This window comes from Eurosta solidaginis, chromosome 5 (assembly GCF_040869045.1).
Source record: "Eurosta solidaginis isolate ZX-2024a chromosome 5, ASM4086904v1, whole genome shotgun sequence".
Lineage (NCBI taxonomy): Eukaryota > Metazoa > Arthropoda > Insecta > Diptera > Tephritidae > Eurosta > Eurosta solidaginis.
In genome coordinates, this window is record NC_090323.1 from 157,615,362 (window position 1) to 157,634,757 (window position 19,396).

A 19,396-nucleotide genomic window follows, 5' to 3' on the forward strand; every position below is an offset into this window, starting at 1 on the left:
GCGGAACCATTCGGGATGTTTTTCAAGTTACATTCGGGATTATTTCGTGACTATTTTGGGACAGAACAGATTCAACAATAACCGTCTCCGGATGGGTTTTGGGACAACTTCGGTTTTGTTTTATTATTATTAATTGGTCTGGAAGCACTGCGACCTTTGTGCAGATCTATTGTGTTTGTTTTAAGAATTATATCGGGACTTTTTGGGACCATTTCGTGGCCTTCTCCAAAAAGACTCAACAATTTCGGAATTCTATTCGGCATTATTTCCTGACTTAAGATTATTTCAGTTCTAAATCTGAAAAGTGTCGAAATTATTTTAGGGACTATTTCGAGATTGTTATAGTCATAACGGGACTATTTCGGAGTTATTCGGGATTGTTTTCAATACATTTCGGTATTATTGGAGAGATCATTTCATAACTGTTTCAGGTCCATTGTGCACTCATGCACATAGATCCAGGGGTAATCAATTCGTATTTTAGTTCCACTCTTCGGGTAGTCCAATGTAGATGAAGTATTGTTCTGAGAAGACAGAAAATCATTTATCTCTACTTAAATGCCGCGTGAATCATATTTGGGTCTTTTTTAATCATGTTTCAGTTTCCGATTTTCGTTCTCAAACACGCGGAACACCCACGATTCTTTTGCATACCCGACTCTTCATGACTGGCGTCCGGTTCTTTTATTCACTCATATGCATACAAATATGTCTACATATCTATATTAATACATTAAAGCATGTCTCTATGCCCATGCGCAACATATTCATGTGAGAAAAAAACGTTTGCATGCGCATGCGCATACGAATAAGTAGATAAGTTTTGTATTTTTATGTATCTAAGTATATCGTTACGAATTCAACTCATTGCTAAAAGCATTTGGTATTTGTGGTGCTTAACTGTTTTTGGAAATTGTCAGTGTATTGACTACCTTTTTAACGTCATAAAATATTTTATTTTATGTACGAAGCTATGCTTACACCAAACAAATACAAACTAAAGTAAGGGTTTGGCATTTCAGCTCACTTTTAAACAAATAAGTAACTCAATTAAAGACACAAAACGATAATAAAAAGCAAATAAAAATAACAAAGAAACGATTACCTAATTAATTTGCGAATATTGCATGGCATTTGTAGTTTTCCCGCCGGGGTCAATGGTCATCGCATTGGTTTACATTTTTTATAATATTGTAACGAATTTCGGGAAATTCCGCTTATTTGCAACCTTCTGCTAACGTTCGAATCGATAAACTGTTGAATAAATTACTCCAATATTCTGTATTGCAAAATGGTCTTTATTTAGATTATTTTGGGAGTAGTACTTCACAACCAATAGCGTGTTTTAATCAAAACTGATTACTGATTACTCAGCTTGCGCTGCTTTTATAATCTCCGTTGATTCATTTGCAGATTTCTACTCAAGTTAAGACGTTTCGCCTTCTAGAACTGCTGTATCTCCTGCTTGGTAATTGAGCTACATATATGCATCTGCATGTATGAGTAACACTTCGGCTAATGCCTACATATGTGTGTGAGTTATCTCTTGTTGGTGTTGTTGTTGTAGCGATAAGGTTGCTCCCCGAAGGCTTTGGGGAGTGTTATCGATGTTATGGTCCTTTGCCGGATACAGATCCGGTACGCTCCGGTACCACAGCACCATTAAGGTGCTAGCCCGACCATCTCGGGAACGATTTATGTGGCCACATTAAACCTTCAGGCCTCGTCTGTTAGTGAAACAGTATTCGCCGCGGATACGTGAGGTTGACAATTGGGTTTGGAGAAGCTATATATTGCGCTGGCAACCTGAAGGGTTGCGCTACACACCCCTTGAATCTGGTATTTTAGTCGCCTCTTACGACAGGCATACCTACCGCGGGTATATTCTGACCCCCTAATCCTCTGTATCATTAGGCATGTTAAATGCTTACCTCCGTTTGCCAAACTGGCCGCCTTAATATCGCCATTGCTCTAGTTGGTTAGAGAAAGATGGTATGCTCAGACATAACCAAAATACAGATTCAAACTTAAATTTATGGGAAGAGCTGGAACCAATTGGCTCCCGTGACCGCAATTCATTGGGTTTTTCCCCCTTTTATAGCGTGTGAAGTTTTTTAACATTTTCCGGACTATGTGTTTGCTGTGATAGAAAATCTTATATTTCGTATACCTCAAAAGTTATTAACTTGTTTGTGCTTGTAGGAGTATGGACTTCCTACTGATAAGTTCCAATCTACTTGCAACGAGGAAGGCCAAGTTAAATTTGGAAAATTACGAATATTTGAAAAAATTACAGTAAACCAACAAACAAAAATGTAAAGGAGCAGATTATGTTTAAATATGTATTTATTTCGAGTTTCTACTAAAGAAAACCATTTAGCATCGCCAACTTCCTGTTTGGCTGCTGAACAACAGACATACTATATGAAAACATTTGTACCTCGCATTGATTACTTTTGGGAAGTATGTTGTCAATCAGTTTTTTGAACCAGCTTGCCACACAAATGGGAAAAGATATTTAAGCTCTTGTTGCCTTTCTATGCAGGTGTAAAGACAAACGAAAATCACCTACGAAAAAAAGTGCTCCGGGACTGCTCAGAAAATTAAATGAGCTACATAAATTTCATGAATGACAATCTCTTTTTAGTCGCAATAAATATAAATAAAACTGTCAAATCGCACTTAACAAATTTGTTGTGATATAGGAAATGTTTTGTTATTTCACACAAAGAATGACGTTTTGCTCAGTTGAATCATAAAAACTTCAAGTATTTGGCAAGATGGCAAAGTTATTTTACCAACCGACCAGCTCTATCCACAAAAGTTGCAGAATCTTTCTTATTAACCGCATTTCAGGAGCATGAAAAGTTACAACCAAATATCGAGTTCGTATCCTAAGTCTTTTGTTGTAAGTTCGCAAAAATGGATTTTGTAAAAGAATCACTCCTTCAATAAGAAAATTCTGAAAGTTCGTGGTTTAGAAACGTCTTTTGTCAAGTGCTGATCACTGCAGCGTCTTCCAAGCGGAAGTTGCTGCGATTAAGGATGCGGTGGATGAAATGCCATCCAGTGCCAGTACGGCTAGGGAATTAAAGATCTACTCTGATAGCCAAGCGGCTATCATGGCCTTGAGTTCAACTATAGTGCGATCTAGAGTAGTCTGAGGGTGCATGGCCTCGCGTGCGATTGCATCGAACTATTTTATTATTAATATTATCTGCGTTTCGGATCATAGTGATATCCCGGGCAACTGTCAAGCAGATCGCTTAGCCCGCATCAGTACATCTGAAACGGATGGAGGTGGGTGTAGGGATTTGGGGATTCCGCTGGCCACCTGTGGTTTCCTCCTACACAGATGGTTCACGAGTCAACTCAGAAAGCATTGGGTGAACACCACCCCTTGCAGGGTAGCAAGATCTTCCTGGCCGGAAGTGGATGGCAGGAGTACTTCCCATATAATTAAAATCAGTGAGACTCATCTATCAATGATCATTGGGGTTTTGCCAGGGCACTGTCAAATAGGAATCCATGCGGTACGTCTCAATATACTGGAAACTTCATCCTGCTGTAGCTGTATGAAGGATGATAAGGAGCAATCATCGAATCACTTTATGCTTGATTGCCCAGCTTTTGCCAGAACTAGTCGAAAGTACTTCGGTCGCGACTCACTTGGATCTCCGGAGGATTTATCCAAGCTTGAGATCGGTCTCATTCGAAACTATCTCAATCAAAATGCGTTAATAACGAACAACACGCCGATAAGAAATCGATAGCTTTCCAATAATAAATCGATACCGTTTTAATAACATATTGATAACTTTTCGATAAGGTATTGATAGCAACTCAATAAAAAACGATAACTCTTCGATAACATAACCATAACTTTTCTTTAATATGTAAGTTACTCATAAATTATTACAAATCGATAATTTATTATAATATACCGATACTTTTTTGACAGGAAAGAGTTGGTTTTTGATAACAAAACAGTACTTTTTTTTAAAAATCGACAAATTTTCAATAAAAAACCCGATAACTTTTTGGTATATAATCGAAAGGAAAAGCGGCAACGCACCTTTGTTAACGACAGCAACTCTTCGATAACACAGCTAAAACAATTCGTTACGTTGTCGATTAAAAATGTATAACGAGACCATAACCCGTTGATAACAAACCGATCATTCAGCGCCAACAAAGCATTAACACTTCAATAACAACTTTATAACGCGCCCTTTCTTGCCCTAATTTGCAATTTGGCCTCGCATTTAGCTACAGCGTAGTTAAAGCGCCCCAAGTCCGGATCAACTTGGGTTAACTCAAACAGTTCACAATATGGGCAACGTATAGGATGAGTTATTTCTTTCTCATTGGAAACATCGGATGGCGTAAAAAGGGACGAACCAGTGCCATTTCAATAGCTATTCGAGTTTGTTTCATTCCGCATTCTGAAGCTTATTCCTCCTCATACTGGTTGCTGTACCGAAGGTTGCCCGCAGCATAAGTGTTTAACTTCTTCCTATGCTCTATACAATTCTTAATGCTGCACTGTATTAAGGGAGGACTCTCTTACTCCCTCTTATTCGTACCTTTATCTACACTTACGCTTACGTTCAATATTCGTGCATAGAGCAGAAATTTTTGTACATCAAGGGGTGAATTTTGTTGAATATTATTAGAAGAAATTTTTCGCGAATATCGGCTTTTTACGACATTATCGAAGTACTCGTAAGGCTCGCGAGCTTCTTGACGCTCAATTTAATCGATGCATTGGCAGTAATTTGTAGAGCTTACAATTCCTTCTCGAACACAAGCGAGAATTTTGAGAAGAAATCGTCAGCTCTAAATAAAATACTGGCAATGCAGCAGATAAATTAAAAGTGGAGAAGCCCAAGAGTTTTCAAATATCCGGGCAGCCGAGTTCTCGAGTTTTCGATTTCTCGAGTCTCGAAAACGAGCAACCTTTGCAGTAAACGGAAATGATATGGAAAGAAATAATTACAGCAACAACAAGAAAGTTCAACTAAAAACTGCAAACCAGCGACTTTTGTTAGCAAAACGCTTACTCTCAATTGTTTCTTGCCCAATGCCCACAATCAAGTTAATTGTTGTAACGACAACAGCTATAGCAGCCTACAGTTTTTTATATACAACCGTTAAATATGTTAAAAGAGCAATGTGGTGGTTAGTGCGGAAAGGATTTGGTTGTCGTAAGCATGCATGTCTGTAATGCAATGTAATTATTGATAATTAAATAGGAAATCTCTCGATATCATACCTGGCCGCAAGCGCAATGAACGTACATAAACAATGTATTTATATAAATGTTCGGTATATGTGTAAAAATATATTTAGTTTTCTTTACTGTATACATATGTATGCATGTGGGCAAAATGTGAACCTCTGGCGATTATAACCGCTTGTGCGTATACGTGCTGTTATTTGAAAGTAAATTTCGTAAATTTCCAATAGGGCAGCGAAGAGAGTATTTGTACTACATTTAAGGTGTCTTAGTCGTACCAGTCAATTAGCCTCAGTTCGTTTCTCCTAAATGGTATGTGGCAAATTTTGCATCTGCACATTAAGGAAGTGAACCTAGACAAACTCCCCATGTGTGGGAGTCAACTTGCCAATCAGCCTGGAAAATCTCCTGCGCTCTTTGGAATCTAACAGCGTAGCCCTCTGCGCTTTTATTGGTATCTCAGGGGCTTTTGGTAACATGACACATCAAGCTATAGAAAAGATTATAAACCCAATAATTATTCGCTGGAGGCTAATCATGTTGTTTGATCGCTATGAAATGCCTTCAAGGGGGTATGATCCCTCATTTCTTGTGTACCTTGTCATAGATGATTTATTTCAGTTAGTGAAAACTAATGGATTTGACACACAAGAGTATACAGATGACTTAGCATCTACATCACAGCAGTGCACGAGGAAATTTTATCCAATAGCTTTCAACAACCCCTGCGCATCACACAAGTCGGTGAGGTACCAAAATACTATGTATCACTCCTAACAAAACTGTCCTTTTGCCTTTTACCCGGAAAAAAACTATCCAAAACAGAACCATCCCTGGGTGCACCAAAATTTTTTTTCAATAAAATCAAAATACCTTTACTGAATGCTCATCTAGATGCCATCTTAAAAAATCAACAAGAATTTTCTTCGCCTGCACTCGACTCTATGGCAAAACATCGGGAATAGTTCCAAGATACTGGATATTAAATAGTGTTGTGAAGCCAATAATTATATATGTATCCTAAGCTTGGTGGCCGAAGACCACAATTTGTTGCGTTTGTGATATATAAATATATATCACTAGTGCACCCGGTAGACTTCGGTTTGCCTACATTCAAAAACTAAGCAAACGCTTCGCCTCTTCTCTCTATATCATTCTTTTATTTTTTATCCTTAATTTTTCTTCTTATTCTTAGCCATACTTTATTCCATTTGTCTCCCTCCCACTCCCAAATCTCGCTCTCACACCAAGGGCCACTCCCACTCCATCTCCAGCTACCACTCCAACTCCCATTTCCAATCTAACTCCCACTACCACTGCATCTCTCACTATATTTCTTACTATCACTGCAACTCTCCCTACCACTGCCACTTCTTATTCTTATGCATCCTTTATTCCATTTTTTCCCTCGCACTGCCACTTCCACTCCAAATCTCGCTCTCCTCCAAATCCAGCTCCATCTGTCACTACCACCCCTACTCTCACTTCCACTCCAACTCTCATTCCCACGCCAACACTCACTTCTACTTCTACTCATATTTACACTCCAACTCCCACTTCCATTTCATCTCTCACTCCCACTCTTACTGCCACTCAAACTCTCCTTCCCACTCCAGCTCCTCCTCCTACTCCCTCTCTAAGTCTTACTCCAAATCCAAACCTCACTTCCACTGCACCCGCCCTCACATATAGAATCTCTATAATAAATTTTTGATACCGTCATCAAATCATCGGAAATCAAGCTAATTAAAATTTGTCTTAATAGGGAGCGTGGCACCGCTTACTTTTCCAAAAAAACTTTTTATACTCAGCTGAGCAAAGCTCACAGAATAATTTAATTTTGTTCGCATAACGGTACCCGTAACGGCATAAACTAATCGAGATAGATATAGACTTCTATATATCAAAATGATCTGTGCGAAAAAAGAAATTCATCTGGCCATGTCCGACCCTCCGTCTGTCCGTCTGTAAATTTTGAGGTATCTTAATGAAATTTGGTACGTAATTTCCTGGGCACTCATCTCCGATCGCTATTTAAAATGAACGAAACTGGACTATAACCACGCCCACATTTCGATATCAAAATTTCGAAAAACCGAAAAAGTGCTATAATTCATTACCAAATACGGATAAAGCGATGAAACTTGGTAGGTGGGTTGACCCTATGACGCAGAATAGAAAATTAGTAAAATTTTGTAAAATGGGTGCGGCACCGCCCACTTTTAAAAGGTAATTTAAGAGTTTTTGCAAGCTGTAATTTGCCAACTAAGTATGCGATGTTCGGCTACACCCGAACTTAGCCTTCCTTACTTGTTTTGAACTATCCTTGAACTATAATGAACGAAACAAAAAGAAAATTAACGAAATCGGTCAAGCTGTTTTTGAGTTTTAGCGAGACTTACGCACAGCAATTCATTTTTAAATAAATAGATTATACAAATATTGGGTTTTAATCAAAGTTTTGAAGAGTGAAATGGAAAAAACAATAAAAAATTTGCATATCAGAGAAAGAGTGGTAAACCAGATATAAACGCAGATTACTGCATTCAGGTATGCAAATTAAATTGTCTCAAATACGATATATATTCATTTTTGCAAATGAGTATTAATTTGAACTGAATTTGCAACAACGCGAGAATTTTATGAATATCTCATATATTTTATTTTGTTTTACATATACATAAGCAGGTATTTGCTTTATATATTTATATCTATATATACAAATCTATGCACATGTTTGGCTCCAATAAATGAATTAAAATTCTGTTGCTTGTGGTATATAAATATAGCCAATCACATGCATATACATATGAACATACATAAATATATTAGCACTTATCAAGGCGTTTCTGTTGTTTGTTGTTCCAACCAAATGCGGTCGATTTTTGTAGCTGGTCAGACTTGTTAGCTGCAGGCAAACCTAATTTACTGACAACAAAAATAACACAAAATATATATATCTACTTACATACATACATATTAATTTGTCTCAGTTTCATGCCTATGGAACAACCAAAATACTGAAGGATTTTTAAGAGTTTTGACAGCGATTAAGGCTCAAAATTGGCCTTACACTTATCATAATTTTTTTCTGTTTTTAACTTTCATGAATATGAAATACCATAATAACTTTGGTGCTATTTCCATCGCCGCGGTATGGACGTAGTGTACTCGTCTATCAAACAAAACGCGCTAGGTCCATGGGTATGGAAAAAATTACATCAAAACAAGTAAGGAAGGCTAAGTTCGGGTGTAACCGAACATTACATACTCAGGTGAGAGCTTTGGAGACAAAATAACGGAAAATCACCATGTAGGAAAATGAACCTAGGGTAACCCTGGAATGTGTTTGTATGACATGAGTATCAAATGGAAGTACTAAAGAGTATTTTAAAAGGGAGTGGCCCTTAGTTGTATATGTGAAGGCGTTTTCGAGATATCGACCAAAATGTGGACCAAAATTTGTGACACAGAACATGATCTGTCGGTTACCGCTAATTTATTTGTATATGTAATACCACGAACAGTATTCCTACCAAGATTCCAAGGGCTTTTGATTTCGCCCTGCAGTACTTTTTCATTTTCTTCTACTTAATATAATAGGTGTCACACCCATTTTACAAAGTTACCATCTTTCATCCCTTTTTTCGTATCTGGTATAGAATTATGGCATTTTTTTCATTTTTCGTAATTTTCGATATCGAAAAATTGGGCGTGGTCATAGTCGGATTTGGCCATTTTTTATACCAAGATAAAGTGAGTTCAGATAAGTACGTGAACTAAGTTTAGTAAAGATATATCGATTTTTTCTCAAGTTATCGTGTTAACGGCCTAGCGGAAGGACAGGCAATCGACTGTGTATAAAAACTGGTCGTGGCTTTAACCGATTTCGCTCATTTTCATAGCTTTATCCGTCTTTGGTAATGAATTATCGCATTTTATCCGTTTTTCGAAATTTTCGATATCGAAAAAGTGGGCGTGGTTATAGTCCTATATCGTTCATTTTAAACAGCGAGCTGAGATGAGTGCCCAGGAACCTACATACCAAATTTCATCAAGATACCTCAAAATTTACTCAAGGTATCGTGTTAACGGACAGACGGACGGACGGACATGGCTCAATCAAATTTTTTTTGATACTGATGATTTTGATATATCTATCTCGATTCCTTTATACCTGTACAACCTACCGTTATCCAATCAAAGCTAATATACTCTGTGTGCAAAGCGCGCTGGGTATACAAATTTATATATGGAGTCTCCATTCGACAGCGATTTAACAAACACTCCGCACAGATTTCTGCCTTGGAAAGGTTTTCCGCAGAAATACATTTGCTATGTTTAATTAGTTTTCACAATCTGAAAGAGGCAAGAGTACTGCATACTCTGATTAAATACATTCACTAACTACTACGATTTCTTTTGGTCCTATATACATGTATTTGTATGTCTTAAATGTAGGTATGTGCAATTTGTCCAGCTTATACTTGTTGTTGTTTTTAAGCCTGCTGGTTTTACCAAATTGTGCGTTGGAAAGTAATTTTTTAAATTAGAAAAGAAGAAACAGATTTTCAGGTAACTTGCATTGTGACCATGCGGAGCAATAAATAAAGGAATTAAGCAGAGATAAAACCACAGCTAATATTAAAATTATTATAATAATTGGACGTTGTAGCAGCGCACTACCCTCAAGTGGCCCAATGACTCCAGGCGAATCCTGTTCATTTTTTTATTTATTAATTTTATTATTTACAAATTTTATTTTTTTTTGGTTTGGCCGAGTAATTGATGGGCAGTGGTTTGTCAAGCGTCGAGATCTAAATCTGCTCAGCTACGGAGGAAATATCATCAGCTGAGGGTAAAACTAAATTAGTAGAATAGAAACAAACATATGCAGTAATAACGATTGAGAGAGATAAGAACAGTCTTTTTTATAGAAAAAAGGGAAGCCGATATACCAATGCGTTTGAATGAGAGTTGTAATCTTAGCTCAAACACCGGAAAGGTTGGTTAAGTTCGAAATTCGTTCTACATTTTTTTAAAAGAAGAGGTTTATAGTGTATCGTAGTTCGACAGGGAATACTAAAGTTCACTTCGTTCTGAACAAATGGCCTTGAAATGGATGCATTGTTTTGTCTTAAATATTACGCCAAGCATTTCCCTTCGACTGGCAATAGTTTGAAGATTGATAAGTTTTAACTGATTAATGTAAGGTGGAAAATTATATAAAGAGTCTCATTGAAAACTCCTTAAAGCAAATAGTAAAAACTGTTTTTGTATTGATTCGAGCCTTTGACATTGACATTTTCAAGGTTTTGGTTGTTAATTGTTTAAGAAGCTGGTTGTAATTTCCTACGCGAAAAACACATACATTTATGTATATATTTGAAGATTAAGCGGCATGTGGTTCACATTGCCCCAAGTAGCTAAGCAATTTAAATCCGCCTGAAGTAAAAAGTTTTACATCATCTGCATACATCAAGACTTTAGAATACTTTATAGTTGCATACTGGCTCTATGGCGCTCCAAGAAGTTAGGTTAAGTAACAATCGAAATAGAACTCAAAACTAACTATGGCAACCACCCAAACTCTCCTTTCTTCTTCTGTAAAATGTTAAAATTGTGAAAAAACGTATAGTCCAAAAGAAGCTCAACTTTTAAATTACAATATTTACTAAGACATATTAAGAATCTAAGCATATTATACCAATTTCACACAGAAACGTTATGGAATCATACAGCAAACAAAGCCGGCTAGAGCAGTAATGAGACAATTAGTAATTTTTATTATGCATGGGTTTCAATAAGCTTTTCAAGATGGGAACTTGACTAATGCTTTCATTTACCGTCTGTGTGAAATCGTAATTACTGCGCCTATGAAACGAGGAGGGAAGATTGTAACTAAAATGTCTCAGTAATTTCAATTTGCGCGGCTGAGATCGAAAAGTCAACATCTCGTCACTAAACACCCCATTCTATCTAAGACTTTCTTACTTGTATCAAGCAATATATACAATAAAATACACTCCTAGAAACTCGCAGTTTTCATATATCGAGTGCTGAGTGGTTGGTCTATCCCTCTTGGCTCCAGTTCGAAAATACCCTATCTCAGCATTTTATTCAAAAATATCGCGCTTTCTCAGAATGTTCTCATAAACGCCCTATCTCACGTTAAATTTTATTGGATCTATATGCCTAGATAGGGCGTTTTGAACCAAATTTTGAGGTGCAACATTCTTCGAACAAATTCTTAAACTAGACATTATACAAACTCATGATTCAACTATTAGAGGTTTGTTCTCTAATTAAAGCAGAGCTTGGACACTTCAAAGTTTAAAAATCAGGACGGGGTGCTTCTACAAAAGAAGAAAACGTGGAATAATTCAATCTTCTCCACGAAATTGTAGTAAAAAAGTTCCTTAATAGTATATTAGTGGTGGTAGAAATTTTGTAAATGCCTTCAGCCTTTGGGGAAAGTAACCGCTTTTTACTAAATATTTCGTGAAATAATGAAGAGTTGTATCGCTTTTTCATTATTTAACTACTTGTTTGAAGAAAGGCGGGATTGAGAATTTTATGCAAATACGCACTATCTCAGCACAAACTCAATACATTTTTACAAGAGGTACGGCATTTATGAAAAAAATTCAATGATAGTCCATTCTTCAACATAACTCTCATATACATATATAGCTGAAACAAATCCTCGATGGGGCATTTTTGAAAAGTATTTTGAGATAGGGTGTTATCGAGATATCGTGATACTTCATTCAACAGTCGACAATAGCAACGACAACCTCATAAAAAATTGTTGATTTTCTAAGAACTTTAAGTTCAGCGTTTGCCGTATAAAGAAGTGCTCATCATACGTGCTCTCTTGCAATACAGGGAAAACTTTTTTCTGTTTAAGCATTCATGGAATCGTTTTGAATTAATATTCGGTACACGTTCGTTTGACACTATCTCACGCATTCCAAATATTGGAAATATATAAATACACATCCATGATTCCATAAATTCTTATAATAAATAAAAAATTAAATTAAAAAATTTTAAGTACTTCTTTTATATAAATGAACAAAAATCAGCGAAAAATATCTACTTATATAAAGACATATTCTCGCTAATCCTTAAATTTTAAATTTTGACAGAAATTGCAAAAATATTTATGAGAAGTAAAAATATAAAAGTGGGTGTACATTAATTGGATTGGAAAGTTGGTAGGAAAGGAGATATTATTAGTCAATCAATTACGCTCCGCCTTTATATTTTTACTTCTAATAAATATTTTTGCAATTTCTATGTCCAAATTTAAAAATCAAAGCTTAACAAGAATATGTCTTTATATAAGGAGACATTTTTCGGTGATTTTTGCCCATTTATATAAAGGAAGTGCTTAAACTATTTTTATTTTATGTTTATTTTCTCATTTTCTTACATTTTATTGGTGTCTTGACCTATCTGTTAGGTTTTAGGCTTGTAGCTCAATGAGAACTTACATTAAAATCAATCCCAAAATTCCCTCCGTTCCGTTTGATTTTTCTAAATATTTCAGTCCGTGCGCCCCCTAGCGAAACTTTTTATATTGTGTCATCGGCTGTCATCGACCTCTGAATTAAGCCTCTAGCTCAAAGAGAAGTTACTTAAAACCGGTTTCAAATTTCCAAATTATTATCTAATTTTTTCGATCCGTGCGCCACCTAACGGAATTTTTTCGCCTTTTGTTCTTTTGTCACGGTGTCTTAACTTGTCTCTAAAGTTTCACGTTTGTAGCTCAATGAGAAATTACTTAAAAATCGATTGCCAGATTTGTATGAAAAGCGGACAAAGATTCAACCGGCCTAATATAAAGAGGTAATAAATAGAGATGAATGTTTCGAATATAGGAATGAATAAGTTAACACGCTAACAACGTGTACATTTCGTTATAGCATCTCCATTTTTTACTAATGGCATTTTTACGTGAATCGGTTTATTAGTCGAGTTTTTGACGTGAAACGATGAATTTTAATTTGGTATTCGTATGTTCATAGGTTTATGAAAGTGCACGATTCCTTGGTGTGCGTACTTTTCATAATACCTTTGTCCAGCTACACTAATATATAGTTAATAATTTCATCCTAAAATAAAAAAACAAAAAAGTTCCAATGATTGTGCAGTTCAGTTACTTATCGGGTAGTTGTAAATTGCTTCCTTCCTATTCTTCATTTTTCGAAAAATCGCAAAGAAACAACACAGTTAGCGGCTGTCAATTCGATTCGGGAGCAAAATGGCTGCAATTGTCAACAAATTTGTCAGCCGAGCAAACCTCTTGTGATTGTATCATGATTCAAACATTGTCTGAGATAGTGTTTTTGTAACGGTAGTTGGTGAAAAAGCAGTCGAAGTCAGCTCGAAAGCTTCTGACGTTCAATAAAATGACGCTTCATAAAATTTAAATAAGCTAAAAAGAGTTGAATCTTTACACCAAATAACAGATTTGTAATGACAAAATTTAATTGTTAAGGCTATAAATTTTGCTAAGTAAAACAGTCATATATGCTTTTTTATTGAGCGACGACGTACGTTAAATTTTTTTATTACAATGGCAGTTAATTTTGTAAATACAATTTATTTGCTTTAAATAAAAGACTTCTGCAACGAAGTCGTAAACAGTAAGAAAAATTTAAGTAATTTGCGGAAATTTCATTTTGAAAATTTGCTTAGTATTTTTATAGCGTTTTCTATTAAAATTTGTGTATACATTTTTATATAGCTATTTGGTAGACATAAAAACATACTTTAAACGAAAGACTTAAGCAACGAACTCGCGCCATGAACTGTGCATAGTTGAATTTAAAGACATACCTATCTGCTTATTTTTTAGTCACGAATTACAGGCATGCTCGCAATTTTAAAGTGACATTATTTTCATGCAGTATAAGCTGATTTTTTCACTGCAGAGAATTCCAAATTTGGTACTTAACATTTTAGTATTAAAATTTGGAAAAAAAAAACGAGTTTGTAAGTAATATATTTTTACAACTTTTTGCTCAAATGAAAGCAATTGCGAACGAATATTGAAAGTTTTTTCGATAAGAAACTCTGATTGGTTAAAGAGTAATTTTACAATAATACAATTAAAATTTCTTCCTCCATTTTTATTTGAATTATACACAGCTGGCATTGAAAAGAGAAATGTGTGCTATAAAACGTAAATATCACAGAGATCTGCATTAATGCGCATTGAAAAAAATCGTGCTTATCAGCAAATCTACAATGAGTATAAGGATAGTGTTTAATTTTTAGGAATATACTTTTTTTCTGCTAAATTGCTGCTACTTATAAATTCTGTTGGTAGAGCCAAAATTAAACATGCTATCGATTTAATACATATTATATTAGCCACATATTCAAATTAGCCATAACAATAGCCGACGCAGCGCATTTACCAAATTTCTATAGCATTTAGTGCTACCGCTTTGTCGAGTTCGTGTTTTAAGTCTTTCGTTGCATGTCACACAAATCATGCCAATTCATTATTCATGTGTGTATTTGAATGCAATAACTTACCATTTTGTTTGAAAATTCGCTGTCTCAACGAGAAAATTCCAAAAGTTGACGTTTTGAGTGACTCGTTTTTTATTTTGTATGCGCTGCACCAGGTACGTATATATATTTTTTATTTTAATAAAACTCAAAAAAAAAACAGCAAACAAGTATTTCTTGTTTGTATGTGTGCGTTGCGTTGTACAAATTACGAACAATACCAAATTCAGCTCGTGATATTTAGTTAAATTGCAATTGCACTGAAATTGGAAAAATTTATTATATTTTATTGTTTAAAGTTTTCCGTTTTTGAAAATAAAATTTAACTTTTTGCGCTTTTTGTTTCGTAAATAACAATTTCAGTTGTTTGAGTTGTATAAAAGTTTTTTTTTTTTGATTTACTATGCCTTTTTACAGTTAACTTGCACTAGTTTTGATTGTTTTTCAAATGTCGTTCATATTTTGTGATATAGTTAGATAGATATGTTTTTTAAACTTAAAATTTTATTAAAATATAAAGCAATAAAGACATTTGTTACCTAAATTTTAGCTATGTAATATTAAATCAATGCAAATTCAATTCAAAATAAAAAATGTATGTCAAAATAATATAGATTTATCTGCAAAAAAAAAGCAAACAAAAAAATGGAAGCAAAGCGTGTTGGTTTTATTATAATAAAATATTTTGAAAGTTTCCAAAAATTTTAATTTTTTTAAATTAAAAATTTATTATGTAATTTTTCAAAGTTCATTTATAAAAAATTATCAAAAATTTAACACTTTTATTTGCTAAAATAAAAAAAAATTTTGGAAAATTTTCTGCATACTAAAACATGTTTTTGAAATTGAAAAACAAAAGTTATGATAATCATTTTTTGTGTTTTGAAGTTCTTGCTTTTATTTTGCATGTTATTTCAAATTTTTTTTACAATAAAATGAATATAAGGAAAGGTGCGAGTATTTTAAATAATTTAATAATCAATAGACAATTAACTATTTCACATGTAAATAATTTTAAAATTAGTTTTTTTGTATCGAAAAGACTTAAAAAAAATGTATAGCAAATTTTCAGCTAATTTTTAAAATATTTGAAAGCTATACACATTTTACAATTTTAGTTCTATTAATTTAAGTAATTCTTACTAAAACTAATCCCCAGAGGCAAAGAACACTCTGGATTTCCGGTCATCTTTACAACCAATTGGTATGCTCGACATGGCCGGTAAAGCCTCCCAAAAGAAGGACTCATAGCTGTCATGGTAGATGGAAGAGGTCTGTCCCACCGGCAACTAGCTTCCGCAAAGTCCACTCCACAAACACGCAGTTTCACGAGACTTCTTGGAGTGGGCTGAGCGAGCAAGCTAGCCTTTTGAGAACACTTTCAAAAAAATTGCGAGAAAACTGCGTTGATCATAGGGTACCTAAGTCAAGTAATGGCAAACATAGTCAGGCCAAAGCCATATATACTTTTGTACGATGCAGAAATTTGGACAGATGTAATAAAACTTCGGAATATCCGAGAAGAAATCATCATTTTATCACTTCCCAGGAGAAGAAGGCAGAGAGGGAGCTGCGGTGCGAGAGCAAATAGCATATATCTGACGCTGGCAAAAGCAATACATCTGCAGTGCTACAGGTAAGTAGTCCGGGGAACTGGTACCCGAGCTGGAGCCATGTTTGCAGCGGCCACATCGAGATGTCGATTTCTACCTCATAAATGACGCACGCCACACTCTTTTCGAATGCGACCACTTCGCACAGCAACGGAGAGGGCTGGAAAGTACCACTAGATGATCTAGTTATAAAGCATTTCTTCCTTCCACGTAAAAAAAAAAATATCGCTTATCAACTATTTTTAATAAAACTTATTTAAAATTTAAACAAACAAAATTTCGACGAATTCAGATGTAACTTCTTTAATTTTTTACGCAGTTTTGCAAATATTGATGCAAATTATTTTCTACCAAACGCATCTCTATAAAATTTTTTCTTTTAATTTTTATATTTGAAACGAAAATATTATTACAAAAAAATTTAAGTGTTTAAAAAGTCAAAATAGTATTTCCTTTACTAAAACTTCCTTGAAAAAATTTTTGTATTTATATACTACATATAATATTTTTTTTTACTTAAAAACTAAAAAGATTACTTTGGATTAGAAAATATTTTTAAATAAAAAATTATGAAAACTATAGTAAAAGTTTGCTTAGGCTAGGTTAGGTTGGACTGGCCGGTGCCACACTGAAAAACCCTATAAAAACCAGGACCTATGTTATAAAACAATTCCGTCCTCTTGGCAAATACTAGAGGCTTCCTAGGACTTAAGCCACTTGCTGCTTCTATATCTGACAGCTTTATCACTCTTAATAGCTGGAATCTTAGCCTGGCAAGTGCAGGGCATGAGCACAAAACGTGCTCGATCGTTTCCTCCTCCAACCCGCACTTCCTACATCTGCTATCACTGACCAAGCCTAATTTAAATGCACGTGACACCAGAAGGCAGTGTTCAGTCAGAATACCCGTCACGAGTCTACAGTCCTCTCTTTTTAATGATAGAAGCAACATTGTTAGTCTAAGGTTGTAAGACCTACACATCATCTTCGACACTTTACAGACCCGCGCTTGAACCCACGCCGTTTCTGCTTGGTCGATCATGTACACCTCTCGCCTTCGCTTACTCTCGCTCCGTCTAATTGTGACGTCTACGGAGCAAGCTTCAAGGGATGCACCCTTTTTAGCTAGTTCATCCGCTTTTTCATTCCCATCTATTCCCATATGCCCTGTGACCCAATATAGATGTATGCTTCTCCCTGTTCCGATTCTCTCCAGGGACTGCTTACACTCTAACATGCATTTAGATGATGTGCTATGCGAGATTATTGCCTTAGTTGCTGCTTGACTGTCAATATAAAAGTTAAAACGGCTTTAGCTTAAGCAATTCTCTTCAAGTTTGCGTAAAACTAATTACATTTTCAAAACTTAAATAAAACATTCTTATTTAATTTTTGTTAATTTCAATAAAATTTGGTATGGAACGATTTTAATTGAATTTTAAAATTTCTTATATGTAAATGTTCGGAAAATTTCCAAGTGTTCAAAACAAAATTTTAGAGACTTGATGCTTCAATTTCATTTTATGATTTTCAAACATTTTCCAAAACATGCAAAAATTTTTTTTTATTAAAAAACAATTTTAAATTCTCAGTTACATACAGCTTTTATTTCAGATAATTTTTGTTTTTTATTTCAAAAATATTCGAAAGATATTTCTAAAAGTTTTTCACACAGTCAAATATTATCTGGCTTTTTTTTATTTTCTTCTTAAAAGTATCTTTAACCAACATTTCAAAATCTTGAAAAGATATATCCAAACACCTGTGGAACAAATTTTAAAAAACTAGGAAAAAAAATTGAGTTACATTTTATTTTATTTAAAAAAAAAATAATTATAAAAATTTGTTTGAAAGGTTTTTTTCCAAAATATTAAAAAGATATGTTTAAGCATTTTTCAAACTAGTTTTAAAATAAAACGGTGAAAGAAGATAATTTTTTATTTGCAAAGATATTTAAAATTTTTTATCAAATTTCTTTTTTTTTTCAAAATCTAAATAAGGCATATCCAACAATTTTTGAACCATTTTTTTGAAAAACTACACAAAAAGAAAAAATTTTAAAAATATGTATCCTGAGATGAGTTAAATTTATTTATTCCTTTTTTAATTCTAAAATTTGGATTTTTTTTAATTATATTTTTCCAAAATATGAGAAAGATATATCCAAACACATTCGAAGCAATTTTAAAAAACAACATAGAAAGATAATATATTCCAAAATATGAATTCTTAGATGAGTTAAAACTTTTTATTTGCAAAATTATTTCATATCTATTTATAAAAATGTTTTCAGTCCTAAAATGTATTTCGGAAAGTTTTTTTTTAATTCAACTAAACTGTCATTAAAGGTTATTTTGAACTTTTTTTTATTTTATGCAACATTTTTTAACACAATACTTTTTAAGTCCACACTCACACATACGAGTACTATATATATGTATGTGTGTCTACAAAATTCAGTTTCGTTTCCTTTTCACTTTCAAAATTAATGGCATGGTTTCACTGTTGTTCTCTTTCCTTTTTTAATAAATTAATAATCATATATGCATAACTATATATATATATACATTCATTTATCAAACAGCAGTTCCAAAAAAAACATCAAACACGCTTTCAATTTCTTTTGCGCACTAACCGTTCAACTGATCTCAACCGTTGGAGTTGGTAACTGTGACTGAACTGCGCGCTTAATGCGCATACGCATCAGTTCGTCAACGATATCAAAAAGCTGAAGCAAGAAAAAAAATGCAAATACATTCAGCTTAAGATATCATTTACTTACGTACGTTTGTGAATGCAGCAGTAACAACAACTCAAAAGTTTCGAGTTCTTTCTCATTCACTTTGCCGCTTTGTGTGCTTTTTTGTCCATAGTAAATGGCTCAGGCAATCCACCAACTTATTGTGTAGCCAGTCAGCCAACAAGGCGAGTAAGCCATAACATAACAACACATTCAGTTGAACTACATATACATTACCATTTTTACCAACCAAGCAACTAACCAACCAACCATCCA

General features: G+C 34.4%; 1 protein-coding gene across 2 annotated transcripts in view; it reads right to left on the reverse strand.

Annotated features, from left to right (window-relative positions):
• Cht7 (chitinase 7) overlaps nucleotides 1–19,109 on the reverse strand; it is a 97,816-nt gene extending 78,707 nt beyond the window's left edge. Inside the window, exons 1-2 of one of the 2 annotated variants that reach the window (XM_067792222.1) lie at nucleotides 19,016–19,109; nucleotides 14,792–15,027 (exon numbers count right to left, since the gene is read on the reverse strand). In XM_067792222.1, coding sequence (XP_067648323.1) covers nucleotides 14,792–14,794 — 3 coding nt within the window. In that variant the 5' untranslated portion in view covers nucleotides 14,795–15,027; nucleotides 19,016–19,109. Of the gene's footprint in view, nucleotides 1–14,791; nucleotides 15,028–18,947 lie in introns of both variants that reach the window. The other variant, XM_067792221.1, reaches the window with a different exon arrangement.
• Nucleotides 19,110–19,396: the final 287 nt, after the last annotated feature.